Source organism: Arctopsyche grandis, chromosome 9, assembly GCF_051622035.1.
Source record: "Arctopsyche grandis isolate Sample6627 chromosome 9, ASM5162203v2, whole genome shotgun sequence".
Lineage (NCBI taxonomy): Eukaryota > Metazoa > Arthropoda > Insecta > Trichoptera > Hydropsychidae > Arctopsyche > Arctopsyche grandis.
Genome location: NC_135363.1, coordinates 4,104,715 through 4,130,562, shown reverse-complemented (window position 1 = coordinate 4,130,562; position 25,848 = coordinate 4,104,715). Strand labels below are relative to the sequence as shown.

Genomic DNA, 25,848 nt, shown 5'->3' with positions numbered 1-25,848 from the left:
CATTGGAATCCATGATTCGATGTATACACTTCTTCGTCTTCATTTTCACTGGCCTCTAATTCCGAATCTGTATCTTCCATATCTTCAATAAAATCTTCCGTATCAGTAAAATTATCATTTATTTCAAAATCGAGATCGCTATCATATTCCTCTTCATTCATCAAATTTCTTTCAGACATTTTTTTCTAAAATTAAAATTGTCTTTGAAAATATAAATATAATATACAATGTAGCATAGCAAATTAAAAAAAAATAACATTAAATAATTATTACCGTATTTAATATATAATAATCAAGAAACACAAATAAAGTGCTGGTCCACACGGTACAAAAAAGCTCCGAAACGAAAAAAACAACACGCGCGCACCGAGAACGGGACACGACTGAAAGAAAAAACGTAATAACACACACTGCATTTGCGCATTATGCCCGATTCTTCGATAAAATATTTTTTTCTGTTGCGTCAGATAAATACGTGTATATTATAATAATTCTATCTAATACATTAATGTATTGCTGAGGAATACCCAAAATATGAACTCTGTATTTAGTATATTTACAGAGATATTCACACAATTAGAGTAAATGTCGACTATGTTTCTATCACCGGTAAGGAAAGGTTAACTCCACCCCTATTTCCACCAAATATGTGGTATGTGTATAACTCGACAACCCATGGAATATCACATACTCAAAGTATAGTCGAATCCTGGCATAGGCGTTGGGAGACAATTATGAGAAGATTCAATACAGGTTTTTTTTTAATTATTAAATACTTGCAAAAGGAGCAGCTCAAGGTGGAAGGTGTTTTTGAACTAATTTCGAAAGGCGGACCACGTCCAAATCAGACTTAAGTAATACAAAAGGGAAAGAAACTTGTTGAAATTTTGTTTAATAAAAACTCGAAGACTGTCAATGAAAATCAATAGTATGAAATGAAAGTCAATATTGTAGGGATATAGCACGACTTGTACATATACGATACTAGGTCGATGATATCACCTATTTCCCTCATCAAATTCAATCAGTACAAATAACATCATCGCGTCCTGTTCGTACACGAAAGTCAACCTTGGCCGAACTACCTCCTTCGAACTAGGGCAAAGACACCATAAAACTCGCTCCAGATACGCAATCACGAGTACACAGGAAATCCCAAGGAGCCAAGTAACTACGCATCAAACATAGAACACAAAGGAAGACCTCGACCAGGTGGAATCTTCCAGAACGCGATCTCACCAACCTAGCTACACGTTGAACAAGCAACACCTGTTTGAGCTAAAAGCCCTCATGGCCGTTGGTTGTCCTCTTACGGCTTCGGCCTTTGTTTTCCCTCTTTGCACCGACCATCTGTCAGTCGCTCTAGATTCTCCCGTGGGTCCGTACGCTTGGTGATGCCGGCGCGGACCGCCAGATGTAGCGTCTCTCGTAAAAGCCGGCCTCGAACTAAGGTAGGCTGGCCCCGTGATCCGCCCAAGTCTGATCACGGCGAGCGCTCAGTGGCATAATAGAAGCCCTCCGAGGAGTATGGCTTCTTCCATAGTCGTGCCTTACCGACTATGGCCAGCTCGACCACGTGTTTGACCCAAGCCTTGAACACGACGAGCTCTCAGACGCTCGTGAGGCGCCGACCGAGAAGGTCTTGGCGTGGCTGGTCTACCCTTCCTGACCAGTCAGCGTACTCAATCCACGGCCCCCGCCATAAAGTGGCAGAGGCGCCGAACAACTCCCCGGCTCGGCCGTTCAAGTCAATAAAAACGAGGTCATAACCGTTACTCTTTTGTCTAATTCCCCCACCCCGCACCGTTCCAGAGCAAGCTGATCGAGACGACGACACATACACAGCCATTGGTCATCCATACATATACATACGCATACATACAGCCCCTGCAGCTATCGTTCAATACCTATATAAACCAGCGCATTGTCCCCAGGTGCCAATGAGCTTCAGGAACTCGACCTGGCTCGTTCCAGCGAATCACCTACCTACTTCGCTGTACATACTGTAGGGATATATCGCATCGCGTACTTATTCATTATCGATGTCAATACTAGTCACCGGACCCAGAAGGTGCCGCGTATTGTTCAAAGGTTGTAAATGCATTGTTAAGGGTTTTCCGAACCTTTTTTACAAAGGATTTACAACAATGGAACAATGGATAGCACTGTGACTATCCGGTGTCTAGTCAATACACACGCATACTCCAATGTCACACAGATGTCCGCACCCCTCTGGAATGCACATCAAGCAGAACAACCCTAGACAAGGACAACCGCACGCAACCGCGTCTATAACTGAAACAGAAACTGTCGCACTGCCAGATCAACAGAATCAACGCCAGTGAGCTTCAGCACCTCGAACATGGCTCACTCCGCGAAGCAACTTTATTACATTTATACTTCGTCGTCAATACAATAACAAATGTATTTATCCAGCAATAAAGATTTTCTTACAAATTACACAACATGTTGTAGGCATATAGTACAACTCATGTTATATTATCTCATCATCGATCCTGTCCGCATAAACTCAAGGGCAACGATCCATGTGACCGTGCCCGAAGAACAAAGGAAGAACACGCTTCCCCCATTAACGCATGGCACACGCTCAAACGAAACACGCCCAGGCGCTGAACCCATAAAACCACGAACAAAAACCACGGCATGCTGACCCCGAGCACGCGTCTCGAATAAAGGTCAAACACGTGTCCGGGAAACGAAGAACAAAGGATTTGCACACGCCCCGCTTCAAGCCAGAAGGAATATAAAGCGATACGCCGGCACCAACACCAGAGAGTGAGCTTCTAGAGTTCAACTAGATCACATCTCCGAAGGAACCTCTTCGTACATACAATAACCATTGTACCAATAGAACGAAAATAAACGATCCTCTTTCAAACTACACAACATGTGTTTCGTTGGGCCGGGATATGGTCAACATACCTTCCCTGCCTTACAATGTGTTTCGTTAGGCCGGTATACAGTCAACATACATTCTCTGCCTTACAATACAAAAACACCTGTATCAATCGAGTAATAAAGATACTCTTCAAAACTCAACTGAGTTTCCATAGACCGGGATACGGTCGAAACCTTTAACCCGCCCTATAATATTTCCACGGTAAAGGGATTATTTCGCAAAAAGCAATCTCGCGCACGTTACTAAAATATCGATCACGGAACATTAGAAACCAGTGGGACCTGAACCCGTGACCACTCTGTTCAAAGCATTATATGATAACCACCAGATATTCTGTATTCGCGATTTTTGTGGCAACGGTTATCGTGCGCCTGATCGCAAATTGCGCAATAATCCATCTACCAAATTTGATTGAAAAAATGCAAATATTGATAGTGGGTATGGTTGATAAAAACATTTTTATGTTTAGCAAAATAAATCAGTATCAACTGACGTTTGTTGATGACAGTGAGCGCGCGTTTCGGCAGCTATATTGAATTCTTAAAGTTTTTATATTTATTATAGTTTTCTATATAGTTTCTAGACCTCTAAAGGGTACGTACAATACTTTGTTATTATTGCTTGGTTTTGAGTTGGCACCATTATCTTATAATTATTTATAGTATATTATATACACGATTATCAAAGAGTGCCGGCACTTTTTTTTCCAAAAAAAACCCTGGTTATTGTTGAGAAACGGTTTTTATATTATGATGTTGAAAACTGTAACAAAATTTTCATGTAACTGGATATTCGTTATTATTTATTATTATTTATTTTAAATTGTTCTAAATATGAAGAAATAAAATCAAAAACATCTTGGCTTGTCGTATGCTTGGTTTTTTGCAGTCATTTGTAGCAAAAATATTGATTTACTATTTTGTTTTCATTTCGAAACACGAAACGGACGAATCCTATTTGAACTTTTTCGAGGATTTTTCTGTTTTTACCAATTTCATAATTGTTTTATATCATACTCACACGTTTTCTTTATTGCGTTGCAGAATATGGAAGTGTTCCAAACTCTTTGTTTAAATTCGCGTACTAGATTAATTGCACGTAATTACTTACTAATGCCGGAGAAAATACGTGGGGACAAACATTTCTGGTACTGCAATCGGAAGAAAAGGGAACATTGCGGAGGTCGAGCAGTAACAAAGCTTGTTGGAACAGACCACATACTTCTTAAATTTTCCGAACACAACCATCCTGCTGCACCCCACGAACTGCAGGTGAAACAATTAGTGGACAGGATTAAGGAATACGCTGAAAATACTGAAACTACAACAAGAATAATAATACAAGATGCGATGGTTTCCGTACCAATCACTGAGCTCCCAAACATGCCATCTTTCCAGGCTTTAAGGGCCATGATACAAAGAGTTAGGCGAGACAAAAGACCCAAAGATCCGCAAACGTCAGCCGAGATAGACGTAACGCCTGCGTTAAAAATTACATGTAATAAACAACCTTTCTTGATAATTGACGTTACTTTGGGAGATGATAGGATTTTAGTATTTTCAACAGTGACTGACTTAATTCGATTAGCTCAGGGCCATTGGATTATCGATGGCACCTTCAAGACTGTCGCACCCATATCCTACCGGCTGTGCACAATTCACACGAAGGTGGGTTTATCAAATGGTAGAATATTACCAATAGTTTATATATTAATGACGTCCAAGTCTCGGGCGGCTTACGTGAAAGCGTTTGAAGAAATCCGGAGTTTCGCGGCTGGAAATGGAGCAACGTTAGCGCCACAACTCATCATTTCCAATTTGGAAAGGGAAGCCATTAATGCTACCGAAACCGTTTTTCCCGGAGTGGAAAACAAAGTCTGCTTTTACCATTTTGAGCAATGCGTGTGGCGCAAGATACAAAGCTCCGGATTAGAAGTGCAATACCACGAAGAGTTGGATTTTGCGCTTAGCATAAAGCAGCTTAAAGCTCTAGCTTTCGTACCGTGGGAAAATATTCCCCAAGCGTTCGACGAGGTTGCAAATGTCATGCCCGAGGGGACTCATGCAATTGTGGAGTGGATGAAAGACCACTATGTACACGGCAAGGAGCAGGTTTTACCAGACGGTACAGTCACCCGAACTCCCCCACCATTTCCACCAAAGATGTGGTCTCTGTATAACTCGACAACACATGGAATACCACATACTCAAACCGATGTCGAATTCTGGCATAGACGTTGCGAGGCATTCATAGGTAAATCCTATGTTGGTATAGGTAAAATGATTGAATTCTTTCAAAGAGAGCAGCACAAGGTGGAAGATGTTGAACTAATTTCGAAAGACCAATCACGTCCAGGCCGGATAAAAGAAATAGAAAAGGGAAAGAAAATTGCTGCAATAGTGGGGACGTACCACACACGCAAATTGTTAGATTATTTAAAAAGACTTTCGCCCTACTTAGATGTATGTTTCCGATAAATTAACATAGTATAACTTTCTCACATTAAATATAATTAATTGATTATTTCTATTGTTTCAGTGAATGGATATATGCCTTTTAGGCGAATGTTCGATTTTAAAAGACTGCGTTTCTCTTGTCGGTAAGCATCCATTTGAACCAAACCAATTTAGTACATACATAATTCGTGTTGATGCATAGTAATATAATTTTTCTCGTTTCCACATCCCAAATGTCTCCTCCATCCAGCAGCATCAGTCCAGTCGATTATGTTTCCCCAAACTGGGGCGGGGGGGGGGCTCTGATGCATCAAAATTCGATCGCAGGAAGACATTTTGCAAATGAAGACATTTTGCAAAATTTTACAACCTCTTGTTTATATGAAGGATATCTTGATAAATTGCTCAAAATGAAGTTGAGCAATTCCTGCTTTTTATAAAAGCAGAATATTCAACTAAAGAAGTGTCAGATTTGATAAAAACATTTCCCAGTTTGGAAATGATTTTTTTAAGGTTGTGGCTATTTGCAGGTACTGTATCTGCGAATTATTGGCTATTTGCAGGTACTATATCTGCGACAGGCGCAAAGCCTTCTGCGCATGCGCGTTAACTGTCACTGTCTGCGTGTTTACTGTTTAAATTTTGTTTTAAACCTCTTAAAATTTATTTCGAACTCGTAAAGTGACGTAGAGTAAAAAATATAATCCAAATTAGTTAATATTATTAATTGTTAGAAAATTATGATCATATTCAACGTATAATACCTACATACAAGTACAAGCCGCGAACTAGCTAAATGATATAAATCTATTATAATAACGTGCGAGTCTAGCATACATTAAATGTAAGAAATTATAATCGGATTATAAGTTCACGCGCATGCGCAGAAGGCTTTGCGCCTGTCGCAGATACAGTACCTGCAAATAACCAATAATACGCAGATACAGTACCTGCATACCACAACCTTTTTTTAAACATTACCTACATCAAATGCTTCGACAGAATGACCTTTTTCCAATCTAGAAATAATGAAAAACCACGTAAGAAACGAACTGTAAGACCGGTTAAATTCAATGACAGTTCTGTATTGAATATGAATTATGAAATAAAATCAACTGCATTATTGATAAATTTAAAAAGGAAAAATCTCCAAGAAAATATATTATACATGGAATAAAAATATTTAACTGATAGCTGACGTAACTAAGAATAGTAACTGTGATATAATTGTAAATAAAAAGATACACTTTATCATCATTTATATTATTTTTTCAATTTATGCCTTAATCAGTTATTAAAAAATTCTAATCTGACCAACCCACGACTCTTACTACGTATTTTAGGAAAATAAGAAGAATAAAAAACAAAATTCGATAATGAAACATACATATGTATGTACATGCACGATCACACATACCGGCTATGAGAGCAATTTCGAACTAAATTGATCGCAAATGTAGAGAAACTTACACAACAAAAAATTTCTACTTCCGGCAGACTGTTCAAATTATCATCACATTATAAACATAAAATATCGAGAAGATAGAAATAATTTTTAAGGTCAAAATAAAATGATAAATACTGGTTAAAAAAATTACTACTTCCGTTTTTCTAACTCTTAACAAAACCTAATCAATTCTAAGTTAGTAAATAAAAATAAAAATATAAATTTTCAGCTTGATACGTTCAGGGGTATGGAAAAAATCATGGTTTCAACAGTTTTGACCTTTCTAAGAGGATAAAATCCCACTACCGGTTTATTAAAGTTAGTGTGGAAAATATAGTGGAAGAAAAATCAAACAGGATTTTTAACTGCCACTTCCGGTTGATGGGTGTTCACAAAATTTTATCTATAACTTGGTATTAAACTTAAGCTTCTAGATATTAAATTTCAATTAAACTAGGTTTATGAGAAGAACATAAAAAAATCTCGATTATCTAGAGTAAAAGTATTACTTCTGGTTAAGATAAAAATATTAAAAAACATTAGTGTATAAAATTTATAATTTCTAATAAATGTAAAAAAAATTCATTGAGCGGTTTGGGAGATAATTGAATCAAAAGCTTGCAAAAATTTTGAACTTAATCATGCCTGTTATGATAATATTTCACTATTGACTTAGCAGACACAATTGAAAAATCTATTGGGGCCAAACCTCCAAAAAAGAAAAATTTCAAAGCGATCGGAGGTGTTAGGGAAGGAATGTCTTGCGAATGCACAAGGTGAAACTAATAAAAACCTTGTAAAAAAGAGGACATCTATAAGGAGACACTCATAGGAGGAGGTACCGTTTTCAGTTCAGTAATCGGATTATTTCACATACACAATAATCGTTACCACAAAAATCGCGAATATGAAATATCTGGTATTCGAGTTTTCGTAAGTACAATATTTCGATTGATGGAGTTTTTGGATGCCAGATGCTTGTGATCGAGATTTTAGTGACGTGCACGAGATCGTTTTTGCGGAATAATCACCGAACCGTTACTACATCTAATATATAATTTCGAAAGAGACTTTGTAAGTATGTATGTAAGTATTGTTGGTTCGTAACATCGAAAACAAAACAAAATTTCTATAACGACGATTCAATATATATTTTTTTCGATTCAAATAAATTTAATAATATAATAAATGAATGTTTACTTTTAGATTCTCCATGTTTAAGCTATTTATATTACAAATACTGAGCGAAGCCGGGTAAAACAACTAGTATATGGTTCGGTGATTAATAGTCAAATGTGAACTGGTCACAGGACAACCGGTCGCTCTAGATCGGTCACACGTGATCACCCGTCACACAAAAATCGGTCAACCAGTTTTCTCGTGACCGATTTTAGGGTGTTACCAGTTTTAGTGTGACGGGTGATCACGTGTGACCGATCTAGAGTGACTGGTTCACATATGACTAGTAGTCCGTTTACCCTAGTATATATATCACAGTGAAATTATATTTCAAGTGAAAATATATGTTCACTGACATTTCAGTGAAATCATAACCAGTTACATTTTCAGGGTTGGTTTTATTAATTTAAGATTGGATTATTAGGGTTGGTATTATTTAAGGGTTAGGAATTAGGATAGGTTAGATTAAGTAAGGGTTGGTCCTATTCATTTAAGATTGGGTTAGGGTTCAATTTATAGAGTTTAACGTTGTAAATTCATTGTTTGATACATTTTCCCTGCTTGAATTGGTGAAAATATATTTTCACTTGAAATATACTTTCACTGTAACATATAGATAAAGTAAAAATGAAAATGGCTATATAGGTACTACCACATATATTGGTAAATTTATCAAATTAAATTACTCTATTAATATAGGGCTCGTTTAAATTTGACAGCCCAGAGCCCTCAAGCAACTTAATTCGCCATTGCCCCTGAGAAAAATGGTGATTGAAAAACTCGCTAGATTAATAGTGGGTATGGTTGATAAAATGGTATTTATGATTAGCGGATATGACGAGATGAGCAGAAGACGCTCGTCGGTGGCCGGTGGTGGATGGGTGGACGCGACGGCTGGCGGGCGAGCACGCGCTTGGAATTTTACCGCTTATATTCGATATTCGATTCTTCACCAGTCTCTGGACTTGTAGAAGGTACGTTTCTTGTTTTCAACTCTATGCACGATACACGTGCACACTTATTGTGTGTTGCGTCGGGATTTGGCGCTTTTGAGTTGGCACCACTACAATGTACACATGCACGCCATATGTTCAAGGTTATGTAGAGGTTTCGTATCCATCACATTACAAAAAACAGTCACACTTTCACTTTTTACTGTATCTATGTACGTAGTCAAAGCCCGCTTTAACCAAATCGAAATTTTATTCCTGATATTCTCATCGATACGTGATTTTTTTTTTAATTGACCGGAAATGGTATCCCTTTATGCATCGAAATAAGACCCGCGCACGTTTGTTCGCATTGTGTATGCGTGCGTGGCAGTATGAATGAGCGCCTCTGCCGGCCGCTCTTAACGCTAACTTTTGTTATGACTACTATGCGTGCTTACGAGCCCTGAATGATACATATGCAAGTGAATGAACTTCCATATGCACTTACGTACACAAGGACTAGATCGTCAAATGGGTGAACAATTATCAAACTAGGTAATGCAGATGTATATAAAATGGTAATTGGATTATTAGTCACATTGCGGCGGTCACAAAGACAATTTTTGGCATTAAAATCGCGAATACGCAAAATATGGCACTGTAGTTCTCGGCTGCCAGATGTTCCGTTATAGAGATTTTAGTGACTTTGTGACCGGTAATCACCGAACCGTACGAAATAGTAATATTGCTGTCGGTTCCCTCATCACTGAGGATCGTGACTATGATGTGCGGTCAACCAGCTGCCTCCATTCAGTTCTAAATTCGGCCAGGCGAAGACTTGCTACCGTGGAAGCGCCCGTCGCTGCAGATACTTGGTCAGTCCAGCGTGCGGGGGATCTGCCTCTGGCTCTTCTGCCTTCGACGCTACCAACCACAACCAACCGCTCCAGGCTCTCCTCACCTCTTCGTGCAATGTGGCCGAAGAACTGCAATATACGTTTCAGGCATATTGTTGACAATCTATCCTTGATTTTCAATTCTTCAAGAATAGACACATTCGTGCGTTTGTCGGTCCAAGGCACGCGCAGTAGCCGTCTCCAGGACCACATCTCGAAGGCATCGATTCTCCGTCTATCCGCCGCCTTCATGGTCCACGTCTCGACACCATAAAGGCAGACAGAAAAAACGAGACTCTTCACGAGACGGATTTTGACAGCAGTTGTAATGGCTCTATTCTTCCAAATCTTCGTTAGTTGTGACATTGCCGATTTTGCTAATGTAATCCGGCGCCGTATTTCCAATTCGCTGCCGCCGTTGTTAGATATGAGTGACCCCAGATAGACAAAATTATCAACCACATCTATACCGTTTAAAGCTGAGTTGTTGTTTTGCAGCTGTTGGTGACGGTCAATTATCATAATTTTTGTTTTGGGGCGGTTTATCTGGAGGCCAAGCACATTACTCTCTGTCTCAACACGACGGATCAGTTCGGCCATTTCTTCATGATTATTAGCTATGAGCGTTGTGTCATCCGCATACCGAAGATTGGATAGTTTTTTTCCACCAATGGACACTCCACCCTTCCAACCATCCAGTGCTCTACGCATTATATACTCTCCATATATATTAAATAGGTCTGGAGATAATATACACCCTTGCCTTACTCCACGTTGTACTCGAAAAATTGTCGAATTTAGCGAATTGATTCGAACTACTGCATTGTTATCATTATACAAGTTATGTATTATCTTTACAAGATGCATGGGGACTCCCATGTCCAGTAGAACTTTCCACAGATAGTCCCAGTTCACAAAGTCAAAAGCTTTTTTATAGTCTATAAAACAAAGAACGGCTGGAGTTTGAAACTCCCGACATTTTTCAATGAGTTGACGTATATTCAGTATTTGTTCCCTCGTCCCTTTGCCTTTTACAAACCCTGCTTGTTCGTTCGGTATTTGCCATCCAAGGTAACTGCTCAAACGATCTTTAATTATATACAGCAATACTTTACTAGAGTGCGATATTAAGGCTAAGGTCCTGTAATTCTCGCATTTTTTTGTAGATCCTTTCTTGTGTAAGGGAATGAATATTGAATTGACCCAATCTTTCGGCCATACTCCGTTTACCCAGATCTTGTTGCACATATTACATAGCGCCTTTATCGCAGTTTCACCAAGCTCTTTCAGAAGTTCAGCTTGTATACCATCGCTGCCAGGAGACTTTTTACATTTCAGTTTCTTTATGGCATTTACAACTTCAGATGTCAAGATGTCAGGCTCCCTGACATCATCAATTAGGGAAACAATTGAGGTCGACGAACTACCACTGTACAATTCCGAACAGTATTCTTTCCATCGGTTGAGTATCACATCAATATCTGTAAGCGTGTTTCCAAATTGATCATCTATTGTCCAAGTTTTGGGTGAAAATTTTTGAGTGACGATTTTTACTTTGTGAAAAATATCCCTTGCCTGATTCTTTAATGCGTGTTTTTCTATCTCCTCACATATGTCATTTATATATTTAGCTTTATCCCGCCTACAACTCCTTTGAATATCTTTATGTAATATTGCATACCTTTCAAGATATTCTGTCGATGTTATGCCAGTTTGTTTAAGTCTTTTACGTTCTTTTATCTTAACCCAAGTTGAATCAGAGATAAAAGACTTACGATGTTCATTTTGCGGTGTTTGATGTTTTCTGGCATACCGAATTATGAGATCTTTAAAAATTTTCCAAGACTCTTCTACATCTACATTAGGATTTATTTGGAATTCTGCATCTTTTTCTCTGATTACATTGCCAAAATTAATTACATCATCATTGGTGAGTTTAATTGCTTTATTTTGATGTCTTTTAATCATTTTCAATTTCAGTCGAAATTTAGCAACAAGTAAGTTATGGTCCGATCCGCAATCTGCACCTGGATATGTTTTGACGTTATGTATCGATGATTTCCATCTAGAATTTATTAATACATAATCGATTTGGTTGCGGTGACGATCCCCAGGAGATATCCAAGTGTACAATCGCCTAGGATGATGTTGAAACCAAGTATTCATAATGGACATTTTATTTTCAATGCAGAAACTTATAAGTTTCTCTCCTCTCTCATTTTGAATACCCAATCCATATTTACCTACTATGTTATCAATGTTGCTATTATTACCGACTTTGGCATTAAAATCACCAAGAATGATGGTCATTTCTTTGTTTGAGATATTTGACAATGTATCGAGTAGTGAAGCATAGAACGCATTTATTTTAATATCTTCGGCATCTGCAGTAGGAGCATATATTTGAAGGATGTTTAGTTTATACGGATGCGTGTTGAGTTTTAAGTGTATAAGTCTGTCACTTATGGGGTTGTAGCCAATTAGTGCACTGGTTAATTTAGATGCTAAGATCACCGCGACACCGCTATGTGACGAATCTTGGTTACCAGAAAAATATATCGTATTTCCATTTGAAGTTTTATAATGGCCGTTGTTCTTCCAGTGCGTTTCCGAGATTCCGAGTATATCTAGCCCATGACTGTACATCTCTTTCTCAACAACCAGTGTTTTCCCAGGATTCAGGAGTCCTCTAACGTTCCAAGTACCTATTTTGGATTTGTTCCGTAAAGTTTCTCCAGTCGCATATTTTCCACATGATGCCTGGTGAGTCACATGCATGTGGCCAGTAGCCAATTTCACACCGTGAGACCTGGAACCTCGAAGGCGCCGGGTGTCAGCCGGAGAGTCAGACTTCTTCACACTTTTATTTTTGTACATCATAGTTATCTTGGGAGAATACTGCAGTGGATTCCCACTTCCTTCTACAGCGCAGTAAATGTTTTGACATCTTATACTGGCAGAGCTGCTGCCCACTACCAGGAATTTATTATAGAGTTTCCTTCTCTGTCAAAGATGATACGGTACCTTCGAAAACCGGGTTGTGCTTTTGTTAAGCGGCGGCACTTACTCGCCGCTGACCTGAGACCGTCATAGTGTTGTGTGACATTTTATAGAGTGAAACTTACCACGGATTCACTCATCACCACTCTTATCTCAGCGCTCCTTGTCCAGGACCACCATGTCGCCATGGCAGTTGACTGCAAGAGTCGTTCCCCTATTTGCAACTTGGGGACCTGAAATAGTAATAATCTGATGCAAATATGAATGAAAACAATCCCAATCGTATATAATAAAAACAATGTGTCGGTAAATATTTATGTATGTGACATACAATGGAATACAATGAGTATTCGAGTGCCGGGAAGCGTGGTAAGGAGGGGGAGGTGTCGAGCGTCACTCGAATTTGCGCCAGGTGCGTCGAGGCGAAGACCCCAGGGCGCTGGGGGGCGAAGTCCCCGGCGCGTTGGAGGCGTCGGAAGCTCTCACTTCGTAATTTGTAATTCGTGCATCAATTTCTTTCCGAAACCAGTCGTTTCGATTTCGATTCTGGATTCTAGAGGTGCACACACACACATTCATTCATTCATTCATTCATTCATCATTTCGAACGGGTTGGATTGCTAGGTGTATAATGTACCACTTTTTATTACGTTCAATATTGCGTGCGCCTATAAATTATCTTACATTATACTTATTTATAACACTAGTGGTTTTACTCGGTATTTGTAATATAAACCACAATCTAACAGTAAACATTTTATTAAATTTATTTGAATAGTTTTATTTTATATAAATTTATTTGAATACTCATTTGACTGTCACGAACAAAGAAACATATGTATATAGTAAGTCTCTTTCGAAATTATATGTATACCAGAATCCGGCGCCTGCGCCCCTGGAGACTTTGAATCCTTAGAATCGAAAAAAATCGTCTACGGACCAACGAACGACAGTAAGTCCCCTGACAAAATGGACAAAATGTCCAGTACAGTTACATATGTATATACAAAGGCTCTTTCGAAATTATATATTAGATATAACTTTATTTTTATTCGTGTTTCAATTCCTATTTGGAAATCGACGGGCACAACACTAGTCAATAATAATTAATTACATTTAGTAAATGTGCAGTGTGAAATAAGTTAAGTTTATTATAAACACTAAACTGTAGAACAAATGAATTATAATGAATTGAGAAGTTCAGGGGGTCATGTGATTGGGGTCTCGACACATTCAACCGGCACTGTCACGTGTATCGGCACCCAATTACGCGTGATTATTAAATCACTTTATATAATGAGTTGTCACGCTGCCTGATATAGCACTATCCGCTTGGCCACCTGCGGTACACGCCGTGTTGAACGTGTTAAAATAGTAAATGAATTAAATTATGTACAATTGAAGCCCTCAAATTAAATTGTAGTTGAAGGTTAATGGAAACAGCGAGAAAGAAGACTAGCCAGATAAAAACCTACGTTTTGACTCGAACTTGAGTCGATTAGGCGCATCGCACCTTCATTTCGGATTTGACAACTCAAGTTTTAAACGTCTCATTTAGTCAAAACTACGGGACAAACGCAAAACACGTAAGAAATGGGACCATCCCAGCCAAAATGGGACGTGTGGTCACCCTACTTATGGACATCTAGCAAAAAACCAAACCGTCAAGGTGTCATTTATTTTGTAGACTCATTTTATTTATCGAAAAAACTGAGAGGTGGCATTGTGTAAAACGATACGCTCTTTTTGTTCATATGTAAATAAGTATGAAATCGCTTGGAGCTTGGATTTCGGTATTACCTCCAGATGTTATAAGAAACGATTATATCTGGTGTCTAGCAACATTGCTTTGATAACAAATCTACTCTGCGAGGGTATGCTCATCATCGTTTAAAAAAAAACCGTACACTGATATGTCTTCAATTTATTCGATTGCAATTTCCTTATCCCCTGTTCCAACTCATTGTAAGAGAAAAGTTTTGCTTCCGGTTTAATAAATGTCATAATTTTAATATGATGATACTCACGTTTTCTTTATTGTTTTTACAGAATATGGAAATTTTCAAACTTGCAAATCCAAAATCGCGTCCCAAAATAATTGTACGTAATTACTTACTAATGCTGAATAGAATAAAAGGGAACAACATACATTACTGGTACTGCCAGAAGAAAGATGAACATTGCGGAGCTCGAGCAATAACAAAGCTTGTTGGAAAAGACCATATAGTTCTTAAATGTTCCGAACACAACCATCCTGCTTCACCCCACGAACTGCGGGCGAGACAATTCGTGGACAGGGTTAAGGAATGCGCCACGAATACTGAATATTCGGCAAAACATATAATACAAAATGCGATGGTTTCCGTATCAAACACCGAGCTCCCACACCTACCATCTTCGTGTGCTTTAACGGCCGTGATAAATAGGATCAGGCAAAGGCAAAAACCCAAAGATCCACAAACGTCAGCGGATATAAACATATCGCCTACGTTAAGAATTACATGTAATAATCAACCCTTCTTGATAATTGACGTTACTTTGGGAGACGATAGGATTTTGGTATTTTCGACGGTGGATGACGTAATTCGACTAGCTCAGGGGCATTGGATTATCGATGGCGTCAGCAGGATCTTCGAACCCATATCCTACCGGCTGTGCACAATTCTCACGAAGGTGGGTTTGTCAAATGGTAGGATATTACCTATGGTTTATATACTGATGACGTCCAAGTCTCAGGAGGCTTATGTGAAAGCATTTGAAGAAATCCGGAATTTCGCGACTGGAAATGGAGCAACGTTGGCGCCACAACTCATAATTTCCAATTTGGAGAGGGAAGCCATCGACGCTACCGAAACCGTTTTCCCGGGAGTGGAAAACAAAGTCTGCTTTTACCATTTTGAGCAGTGCATGTGGCATAAGATAAAGAGTTCTGGACTAGAGGTGCAATACAACAGTGATCTGGATTTTGCGCATACTATGAAGCAGCTCACTGCTCTGGCTTTCGTACCATGGGAAAATATTCCCCAAGCGTTCGACGAGGTTGCAAAAGTCATGCCCGAGGGGACTCAAGCGATTGTGGAGTGGATGAAAGAGTGCTATGTAAACGGCAAGGAGCAGATTTTACCAGACGGCACAGTCACGCGAACTCCCCCAATGTTTCCACCAAAGATGTGGTCGGTGTATAACTCGACAACACATGGAATACCTTGTACTCAGAATATTGTCAAAGTCTGGCATCAGCGTTGGGAGAAACTCATAAGTAGATCCTATAAAATGCGTTTTTTTAATGTTATTGAAAACTTTAAAAAAGAACAGCACGAGGTGGAAGGTGTTGTTGAATTAATTTCGAAAGGCGTACCTCGTCCAAACCGGAATATAAAATTAATAAAAAAGGGAAAGAAAATTGCTGCAATAGTGGGGGAGTACCACACACTCGAATTGTTAGATTATTTACAAAGACTTTCGCCCTACTTAAGTGTATGTTTCTAATAAATTAACATATATACCTTATACCGTACATTCAATACAATTAATTGGTTATTTTTATCGTTTTAGTGATTGGTTATGCAGCTATATAGCCTTACAGGCGAATGTTCGATTTTGAATTATTGCGTTTCTCCTGTCGGTAAGCATCCATTTGAACCAATCTAATTGAGTATATACATATTTGGTGTTGATGCATAGTAATAAATTTTTTCTCATTTCAGACATCCCAAATGTCAGCAATATTATCGTCTTGTCGATTATGTTTCCCTCCATTGGCATACATTGTAATTATTCGCTTGATTTCTAACTATTCGTTATTATGGTAACTATCTGCGACAAATGTTATATTGGATTTTTGAAGAGTTATCAACCGGTAATTACCATTATATGTTCGAGGGATCCCAAATATTCGAATATCGAAAAGTAGCTTTAAATTATTTATTTGTAGTTTTAAGAAATTCAAGATACTGTTACGTACACCGCCGAGTAAGTACAATCGGATTAGGCCGAGTAGCATCCCAGAGACTGTGTGACCGTTGTAATTGGTTTCAAGGATTATCTCCAGACTAAGTGCAAGTAGGCTAAACAATGGCCACCGAATTGGCCGCTATTGGTCCCTTTTCAGAAGTGACCGATAGCGTGGGAATGCATATCCGGGTACATGCCTAAACAATAGGGAAGTAACCGGACGTCGAATATGCTTTGAGCGACCTATTCGTTATAAGGCGATATCAAGACATTCTGGACGGAGCACTGCCAGTGTGTGTATCTCCTTAATCACCAATAAATGCTGTGACACGACTTTGGCCTTTTACTTGGATCCTCCACCCACCCCTACGCAACAATACTATTAAAATTTTAAGAAAAACATCCGGAACATCAAATAGAACTAAATGTGCTGTAGATTGAAAATAAAAAAAATATGATCGTATAAAAAGTATTCGGATTTGGGATCCCTAATATGTACATATTAGTAAATTACTCATACTCAACTCTCCCGTTGCTATGAGATGTTGTTTTCTTTTAAAATTTTCATGCGTAATTGACAATCCCTCTATTTTGGCAGATGAATGGTTCGTCAAAGGTTTGTCATCAAAGAGCCCCTAGACGGAGGCTCCATCGAAGGATACACTTCTGATGCCTCAACTGCGGTCTCCGCGACATTCTTACATTCGCTGGTCTGGATTCAAACATCACCGAAGAAGCAGTCCCGACCAAAGCGCACCATGCTTCATTCAAGATTGAGGTATTAGGTACTGATAAATCCATGGTGATGGTCCCTCAACTCTGGCCGCAGGCAATCAAATTGCGGAAGTGGTAATTTTCGGAGCTGCAAGGCTGCAGCTTACTCTTAATCATAAGGCAAGGATGAAGAGATTGCGTGATTGTGAGTCCCTCACAATTTATAAGCTATAAGCAATGTGTATGTGGTCTACGCACCATAGCTTCTGCTTTTTATGTTCTCTGTTTGTTGTCTCGGCTATGACGTTATAAGTCTTACTGAGTTACATTATTTTGTTATACATTAACGTCATAAATACATTTATATCATGAAAACTATGTTACTATCGTGAATGCAGGCAATATTCGAATTGTGCATTTAAATTTCCGTTGGGAATAATTAGGGTTTTTGACAACGGTACCTATGTACTTTAATTTTGATCCATTTGTCCTTTATGAATACGAAAGTATTGGTTATTGTTTCATATTCATCTTTTTTTGTATTCTTTCATTTTTTTTAGCAAAATACTTTACCAAAAACACGATATATGAAAACCATTTTTTTTTGGTTTTTCTGTACACCGTTGTGTTATCAACATTGAAAATTTATATTAGTTTCTATAATGTAAGCGATAAAACACATATGTATGTACATAGATGAGATACTTAGCAGGTTAAATAACTCAAGAAATGTGTTTTCAGTGTCATTTTTATATTTTTATTTCGCCTCTTGTTGGTTCAGAATATTGTTAATGAATAAATCAGGTACGATGAATTCAAGTACTTGTTGAAATTGCGATTTTGAAAAGTATAAAGTGTCTACAGATCAATCACTTACTGATGATCTTCTGATATGGGAAAAACTCTTTCGCTTGGTGCTGAAGTAGGATGTATAGCTTTTAAGGCATCGTGTAGAAGACCTAACTTTGTTCTTTTGCTTGTAGATTCGTAAATGGAAAATTCGGCTTTCAGTGTTTTTGAATTTGATGTTTTTTACAAGGCGTTTATATGTTTCACTTCGCTAATTCTTCTTCTTCGCGTACCTTTCCCATTCGTATTTTATCAATGGCTGCTCGGAATAGTGCTCGGGTGTTGAGGCTGTACCACTGCCGAAGATTCTTTACCCAAGATGTTTTCCACCTGCCCCGACTGCGGTGGCCTATGATTTTCCCCTGGATTATTAGGCGCAGAAAATCTTATTTCTCATTCCGCATCACATGTCCAAAGTACTCCAATTTACGCCTTTTCACACTTATTTATTTGGATAATATTATTTATTTATGTAATAAAAAGTGGCTTAATTGCTAATTAATGAATAAACATTAAATATTCACAAAAAAATGAAATATATTTTGAAAAGTTGTGGCACATTATGTTCAAACAATTTGGATACATTAAAAATTACAAAAAGTATACTTTTAAATACATTTAATGATTATTTCATGTTACATTTTTTTCAAATATTAGGGGGACAAAGAAACTTATTAATAATTTTTTTTTTGTTTTTTTTCGGAAAACATTTATTTGCCTAAAAGGTCTTAAATTCTAATGGACAAAATAATTTCCATCGTTATCTAGAACCTTCTGCCAACGTTTGGGCAATTGATCAATCCCCCATTTGAAAAATTCCTTGGGTTTTTCATTGAAAAACTTTTCCAAGTGCGTTTTTATTTCATGAAAATTAAAAAAATAAAATTTTTTCAGCGAATGTTCCAACGACCTGAAAAAGTGATATTCCGATGGCGCGAGATCTGGTGAATAGGGTGAGTTAGGTAAAGGTTCCAATCCACGCTCCCTTATTTTTTCTTGCGTGATTTTCGCAGCATGGGGTCTCGCGTTGTCTTGTTGGAGTATCCGTTTCCGATTTTTGACCAAAACAGATCTATTTTTTGCAAGCGCTTGTTTCATTTTTTCAAGTTGCTGACTAAGCAACTTGAAAAATAGAGTAAACTATTGCTGTAACGGTTTCACCGGGTTTGAGCAACTCTTAATAAATTACTCCAGAAATATTCCACCATACACAAAGAAGGACCTTCTTTATTGTCAGTGATGGTCGAGGGGTCGGTTCAGGTATTTGTCCGAGAGAAAGCCATTGTTTTTTTCGTTCAGGATTATTGTATAGAACCCACTTCTTGTCTCCAGTAATGATTCGTCGCAAAAACTGATCGTCTTTGAGACAAGAGGGATGCATAAATTGTACGCCGTAGATCGAGCGCTCTTTGCGACAATTCATGGGGTACCCAAATTCCTTGTTTGTGAATTTTTCCTAAGCGATGAAGATGATCCTGAACTGTAGACCATGGACAGCCAATCTACACCGATAATTCCTCGATTGTTTGACGAGGATGTGATTCCACCATCGACTTCAGGATGTCGTCATCTAATTTTTGGGGTCGTCCTGTTCGGGTGGTGTCCTCGAGCTCCCTTTTTCCGTTTTTTAAATTTTTGAACCACCGATTTTTACAAAAAAACAAGATTTAAAACCATAGCTTCAACATAAAAACAACACTTACGTGTTAACTGGACCGCGTCTGGACACAAACTAACTGTGAAAGAGCTTTTCGAAAAATTTTTGATTAGTTTTCGGTCCCCCTAATAATACTAAAAATATTGCAGTCAATCAAATTATCGAATCATATGAAATGATATGTACAATATTGTAGCCAAGACTGTAGACCATGGACAGCCAATCTTCACCGATAATTCCTCGATTGTTTGACGAGGATCTGATTCCACCATCGACTTCAGGATGTTTTCCCCTTAAAAATATAAATTTGTTTTTTTTCCCCGTGCTCTTATGGAAATGTTCGTATGTGTCTTTGGCGAATTCTGCAATATCTATATGGTTTTTCCTCAAGAGCTTTTGTAATGCGTGTACTGATTTTTCTACTTCTTCCTTTACGGATGATTCTGGTTCGGTTCTTCTGATATACGCTTTAGCGCGCTCGAATCTTTGGGAAGTATTTTCCTGAAATACCAGTACTCTCGCAAGGGTGATTGCGGTTCTGAGCTTGTCTGCTGCTCTGTATCCGAAGAGGTATTCAAACCCCTGAACGTGCTTTGATAAAACTCGCGTGGCGCGAGATTCGTTGCAAGCACGTTCGTCGAGTAATAGCAAGACAAGGTTTTCGTGATTGATAGGATTTTTCCTATTGAGGCTCTGTCCGCTTCCATCATCGGCTCGTCGTTTTCTTGAAATGATATTGTTTGAGGATCCAGCGAGTACCTCGAGCCCTTCTGCACCGACACGAACATTGATCGTAGCAGCTGCGCCATCCACTCCATCGTCCCCCATCCCAAGTGCATCGCTTTCCACTTCAGGTACGCTATTTCCCCCTTCCGTACAGTTGAGTAACAGGAGCGATCTCTCTATGCTATTACTCCCTGCCATTCGCATTTGATGAATGACGCACTGCATAATTTCGACATCTCGTCTTGTGAGAACGTCCAATACCGTCTGACGACCATTGCCGGAATCAAGGTAGCTATCATCTTAGCATTATGTGCAAATAGCACATCGGAATTATACACTTGCAGAAGGTTTGCATGATGATAAATGTTTAATTATATTTTTACAAGACTGAAAAAGCAATCATTGGGGAAATTTGAATTTTAACCCTTTGTCTTTGTATGCTTCTTTGCATAGAATCATGATTCGGTAGTATACCTTCTACCGCAAAAGAAATATTTTCAAGACCTAGAGTTCTTATTTGGAGTGGGTTATTAACAGTTGTATTAGCTAATTTTTTGACTGCTATGTTGACTTGGAGTGCCATTACTTTAGCCGCATTTCCAGAACTGAAGCATGTACATATGTTGACCGATTTCAAAATCTACATGTATGCTATCGGGTCTAAGCGCTGGCTACATTTCACGTAACATATTAAATAGTTTTATGTACGTCGCCATGGTTTTTTTCGATAAAAAGCCCCGTTAGTCTTGAGAAATTGCAGTGTCCGCTCACCAACGATTCCATTATCATAGTCTTCCCTGTGTTTGGAGCCCCGGAAAAATATAAATTTGTTTTTTTTCCCCGTTCTCTTATGGAAATGTTCGTATGTGTCTTTGGCGAATTCTGCAATATCAATATGGTTTTTCCTTAGGAGCTTTTCCATCTAACGTCCTCTGGTATACCGACCAAACGTTAGATAGAATGAAAAAAATAGGTGCACCCCTGAGGTTATTGGTGCATTGCCAGCCGATGTATGTATTTATGAACCGTTCTACAATTGGTTCAGTCACTTGGTAATTGGGTCTCCAGTTCAGAAATTGCATTAACCAAATCTCTTTCTGGAACATACGCCAGTGATGTTATCATCTTAGCATTAAGTGCAAATAGCACATCGGAATTATACACTTGCAGAAGGTTTGCATGATGATAAATGTTTAATTATATTTATACAAGCCTGAAAAAGCAATCATTGGGGAAATTTGAATTTTAACCCTTTGTCTTTGTATGCTTCTTCGCATAGAATCATGATTCGGTAGTATACCTTCTACCGCAAAAGAAATATTTTCAAGACCTAGAGTTCTTATTTGGAGTGGGTTATTAACAGTTGTATTAGCTAATTTTTTGACTGCTATGTTGACTTGGAGTGCCATTACTTTAGCCGCATTTCCAGAACTGAAGCATGTACATATGTTGACCGATTTCAAAATCTACATGTATGCTATCGGGTCTAAGTGCTGGCTACATTTCACGTAACATATTAAATAGTTTTATGTACGTCGCCATGGTTTTGTTCGGTAAAAGCTAGTATAATATTGGAAAAACATGGCCTACATCCTTTTTCGTCAAAATTACGTAAATCTGAGCAAAAGCTGAAGGAGAAAGTAAAAATGTGCCATCCATTAAGAGTTCCTTCATGGTTTGGCTCCATGATATGTGACTCCCATGGCCAAAAATTAAAATACGTAATGGAGCGACTTGTTCTGATCCAGAATCAGCCAGCAAAAACCGCTCAAATTCTGATGGACTGAATTCATATTTCGAATATGCCTCTGAGATTAAAATTGTTTCCCTAGAAAAGGTATTATTGGGAAAATTTGAATTTTTAACCCTTTGTCTTTGTATGCTTCTTCGCATAGAATCATGATTCGGTAGTATACCTTCTACCGCAAAAGAAATATTTTCAAGAACTAGAGTTCTTATTTGGAGTGGGTTATAAATAGTTGTATTAGCTAATTTTTTGGCTGCTGTGTTGACTTGGGAGTGCCATTACTTTAGCCGCATTTCCAGAACTGCAGCATGTACATATGTTGTACGATTTCAAAATCTACATACACTACCGTCCATATGTTGAACACCAAAGTGTTTTTTCAACATATTTATTACAATTTTGGACCAATTTAAAAAAAATAAACGCAGTTATATTTATAAAATACCTATTTATTAAAATAATTCAAAATATTCCAACAATTATAAAACATAAAATGATAAAAAAAATAAAACGTCAAACCGAACTTTCGTCAAAAAATCCACCTTTGTTTTTTATCACTGCTGCACATAATCTCGGCATTCTATATATTAAATTTTATATTGTGGTGAGAGGTATGGACTTCCAGCTTTCCTGAAGATGCTTCCAAAATTGATCTATAGATGATGAGCGATGGATTTTGGTATACGATGGTATTCGTAATGTTCGTTAGGCGTAGAAAATTCCTATTTTACAATATCGTTCTTTTAGTTTTTAGTCCTTAAAAACAAGAGCTAAGAATCCGTCAGTCATTATATATTTTGGATTTATGTTCCCCCAAAAATCTTTCGAAAGATTGAATGCTGAAAAATACTTAAAATATCGAAATTTGAGGGTCGTCCCGATTTAGGTGAGTCCTTTAAGTTTCTATCTCCGGATTTAAATCTTTGGTATCAAAATTGACATCTGCGAGTAGTAAGCACTTCACCATAAATGGTTTTAGTGGCCTTACTGGCGTTTAAGCCCTGATCAAACAAAAGTAACATACAATGCCTTACGTGGCTTTCATCTGTTTCTGGCTTCGACATTTTATCCTAACAATAAAATAAAAATTTGTTACAAAAAAATAAAGTCAAAGAACAGTTCTACAATATAAAAAACTTACAGAGATGTTTACCACACCGTGTCTGAACACAAACTGACCTCAAACATCGGTTCATAAAATGCGAGATTTCTTTCTGTGGTACCCCTAATATTATCGATAAACTCACTTTATGGTTTTTGATAGTATTACATATTTTTATTATTTACACACACACACGTTATTTAAACACAATATGAAATTCGTACACTAATGAAATTTTATATCTAATATTTTTTTTTTGTATGGTAGTCTTGATAACACTTTCCAATATGTAGTGGAATTTTACATTGTTTACACATAAAAGCACTCAGTTTACGAATTTTGAGTTTTGCACACACTTGACAATTACGTCACACTAATTTATTCGTTTTTTCATTAGTTATTTTCACTAATTCATGATCTTTTATGAAGTCACGTAGTCTTTCGTTCGGATCAATGCTGGGAGTCCTCGTCATGACAGTAGTTGAAGGTATATTGGAATGTGTGCCTGATGTACCGGGTGTATCGGAAATGTTACTCTGAAGCAATCCCTCTGCGACTTTTAGCATAAACTCTTGGAATTTCCAATTCGTCCCATTTAACTTTTTGTGAATATGATAAGCGTTCAAAATTCCGCAATGCATCAGATACATTGCGGCTTTCTTCGTCCACTTGATGGTTTTCCGTGAAACGGGGTTGTACGATAGGTACTGATCCGCGAGATCGACTCCACCCATAAATTTATTATAGTCCACGATGCTGATTGGCTTCTTGATGGGTTGATTTGTTTTCCTGTCGATTTTGCCAGTTTCTACTATTTGCGCCTGATAGATGGTTGAAGTAATTCTGACGTCCCGTTTTTTGTTTGTCTTCCAAATTTGAATCAATATATCCCCCTTTCTTCGATGTATTGATTCATGAATTTGTAAGCGGGCGTTTTTCAAAATTTGCGGTAAGCCACGATTTTTTCTAATAGTTCCGCATTTTCTTGTTTTAGCTCCCAATAAATTGGTAGCTAAATTAACGCTATTGTAATAATTATCAGCGTAGACATCGTACCATTTATTTAAGTACGGAGATAACAAATCGGTGATAGTGTTATTCAAAGAAGTAGCTACACCCGAATACAATTTGAAATTACAAATATAGCCACTTTTTGCTTCACATATCCTATTTAGAATCCCGCACTTAACGATCTTCATAGGGTTATACACCTTGCATTTGAGGCGCCCCCTCCACGGTATCATGCCTTCGTCCAAAGACAGGTTTTGTGTCGGTGTGTACGTCTCTTGAAACTTTTTCGTGAAGTAGTCTATTATGTTTTGAATTTTAACTAGGCGATTTGGACTGCCGGTTGGAATCTTCTCATTGTCAGAAAAGTGGAGATACCTTAAAATCTGTTGAAATCTATTTCTGCTCATCGTCTTTCGAAAATATGGAGTTTCGATAAGAGGAGTGCTCCAATAGTCGCTGATGGAATTTTTTCTGACAATAGCCATTATCAGAACTAATCCGAACCATTTTTTTAGCTCGGGAACGAGAACATCTCTCCATTTTCGCGAGTGTGTGGAAGTTGGATATTTGATATTATTTTTGGCATAATATCGGTTTGTCTCCTCGGCTATAATACCAAATAAATCATCTCCAATGAAGAGTGAAGTCACGTCTCCCACGTTAGATGGATTATCAGGAAAAATGTTCAATCCTGGTAGTCCTTCAAAGCTGTTGAGATTTCTAGGAGGATCAAATTCGGACCAATCCAATGTCACATCAGGGATATCTTCTTCTGAAAAATTTTCAGATTCTGACTGGTTGACACATGGTTCTGAAGTTTCTGACTCAGAATCTCCATTTTCGCCCGGTTTCAATAATTCGTAGTGGATAATGCCCCTCACATCCCACCATACACATAACAGAACTATTCTAAGAGTCAAACCGAGCTTAGAGGTTGGAATGGGTTTTTGATTTGGTGATATCCATTGTCTTTTAAGGCTGCTGTTGTCGTACAAGACCCATTTTTCGTCCCCGTTTACTACCTGGTGTAAACGGGGATTCGGATTAACACTTGATTGGTTCAGTCACTTGGTAATTGGGTCTCCAGTTCAGAAATTGCATTAACCAAATCTCCTTCTGGAACATACGCCAGTGATGTTATCATCTTAGCATTAAGTGCAAATAGCACATCGGAATTATACACTTGCAGAAGGTTTGCATGATGATAAATGTTTAATTATATTTATACAAGCCTGAAAAAGCAATCATTGGGGAAATT

General features: G+C 38.1%; 2 protein-coding genes and 2 long non-coding RNA genes across 6 annotated transcripts; 2 read left to right on the top strand and 2 right to left on the bottom strand.

The window, feature by feature from the left end:
* Positions 1 to 3,390: 3,390 nt before the first annotated feature.
* Positions 3,391 to 6,635, top strand: LOC143917069 (uncharacterized). Its single transcript, XM_077438462.1, has 5 exons — positions 3,391 to 3,514; positions 3,964 to 5,382; positions 5,459 to 5,519; positions 5,627 to 5,939; positions 6,285 to 6,635. The coding sequence occupies exons 2-3, from the start codon at positions 3,967 to 3,969 to the stop codon at positions 5,459 to 5,461; spliced, it is 1,419 nt and encodes a 472-aa protein (XP_077294588.1). The 5' UTR covers positions 3,391 to 3,514; positions 3,964 to 3,966; the 3' UTR covers positions 5,462 to 5,519; positions 5,627 to 5,939; positions 6,285 to 6,635.
* A 2,188-nt stretch (positions 6,636 to 8,823) lies between these two features.
* Positions 8,824 to 20,001, top strand: LOC143916466 (uncharacterized). 3 transcript variants are annotated; one of them, XM_077437588.1, is made up of 5 exons: positions 8,824 to 8,976; positions 14,880 to 16,307; positions 16,386 to 16,455; positions 16,538 to 16,689; positions 17,383 to 20,001. In XM_077437588.1, exons 2-3 carry the CDS (start codon positions 14,883 to 14,885, stop codon positions 16,386 to 16,388), a joined length of 1,428 nt encoding a protein of 475 aa, XP_077293714.1. In that variant the 5' UTR covers positions 8,824 to 8,976; positions 14,880 to 14,882; the 3' UTR covers positions 16,389 to 16,455; positions 16,538 to 16,689; positions 17,383 to 20,001. The 3 variants fall into 3 exon arrangements, with proteins under 3 accessions (XP_077293714.1, XP_077293716.1, XP_077293715.1); XM_077437590.1 differs by having other exon boundaries at positions 16,538 to 16,600; positions 17,383 to 18,871; XM_077437589.1 differs by lacking the exon at positions 17,383 to 20,001 and adding an exon at positions 16,765 to 17,224.
* A 298-nt stretch (positions 20,002 to 20,299) lies between these two features.
* On the bottom strand, positions 20,300 to 22,960 carry LOC143916467 (uncharacterized). Its single transcript, XR_013260977.1, has 2 exons — positions 20,883 to 22,960; positions 20,300 to 20,423 (listed from the first exon to the last, which is right to left on the bottom strand). It is a non-coding gene; the product is annotated as an uncharacterized LOC143916467 (long non-coding RNA).
* On the bottom strand, positions 20,883 to 22,960 carry LOC143916468 (uncharacterized). The gene is made up of 2 exons (XR_013260978.1): positions 22,647 to 22,960; positions 20,883 to 22,030 (listed from the first exon to the last, which is right to left on the bottom strand). It is a non-coding gene; the product is annotated as an uncharacterized LOC143916468 (long non-coding RNA).
* Positions 22,961 to 25,848: the final 2,888 nt, after the last annotated feature.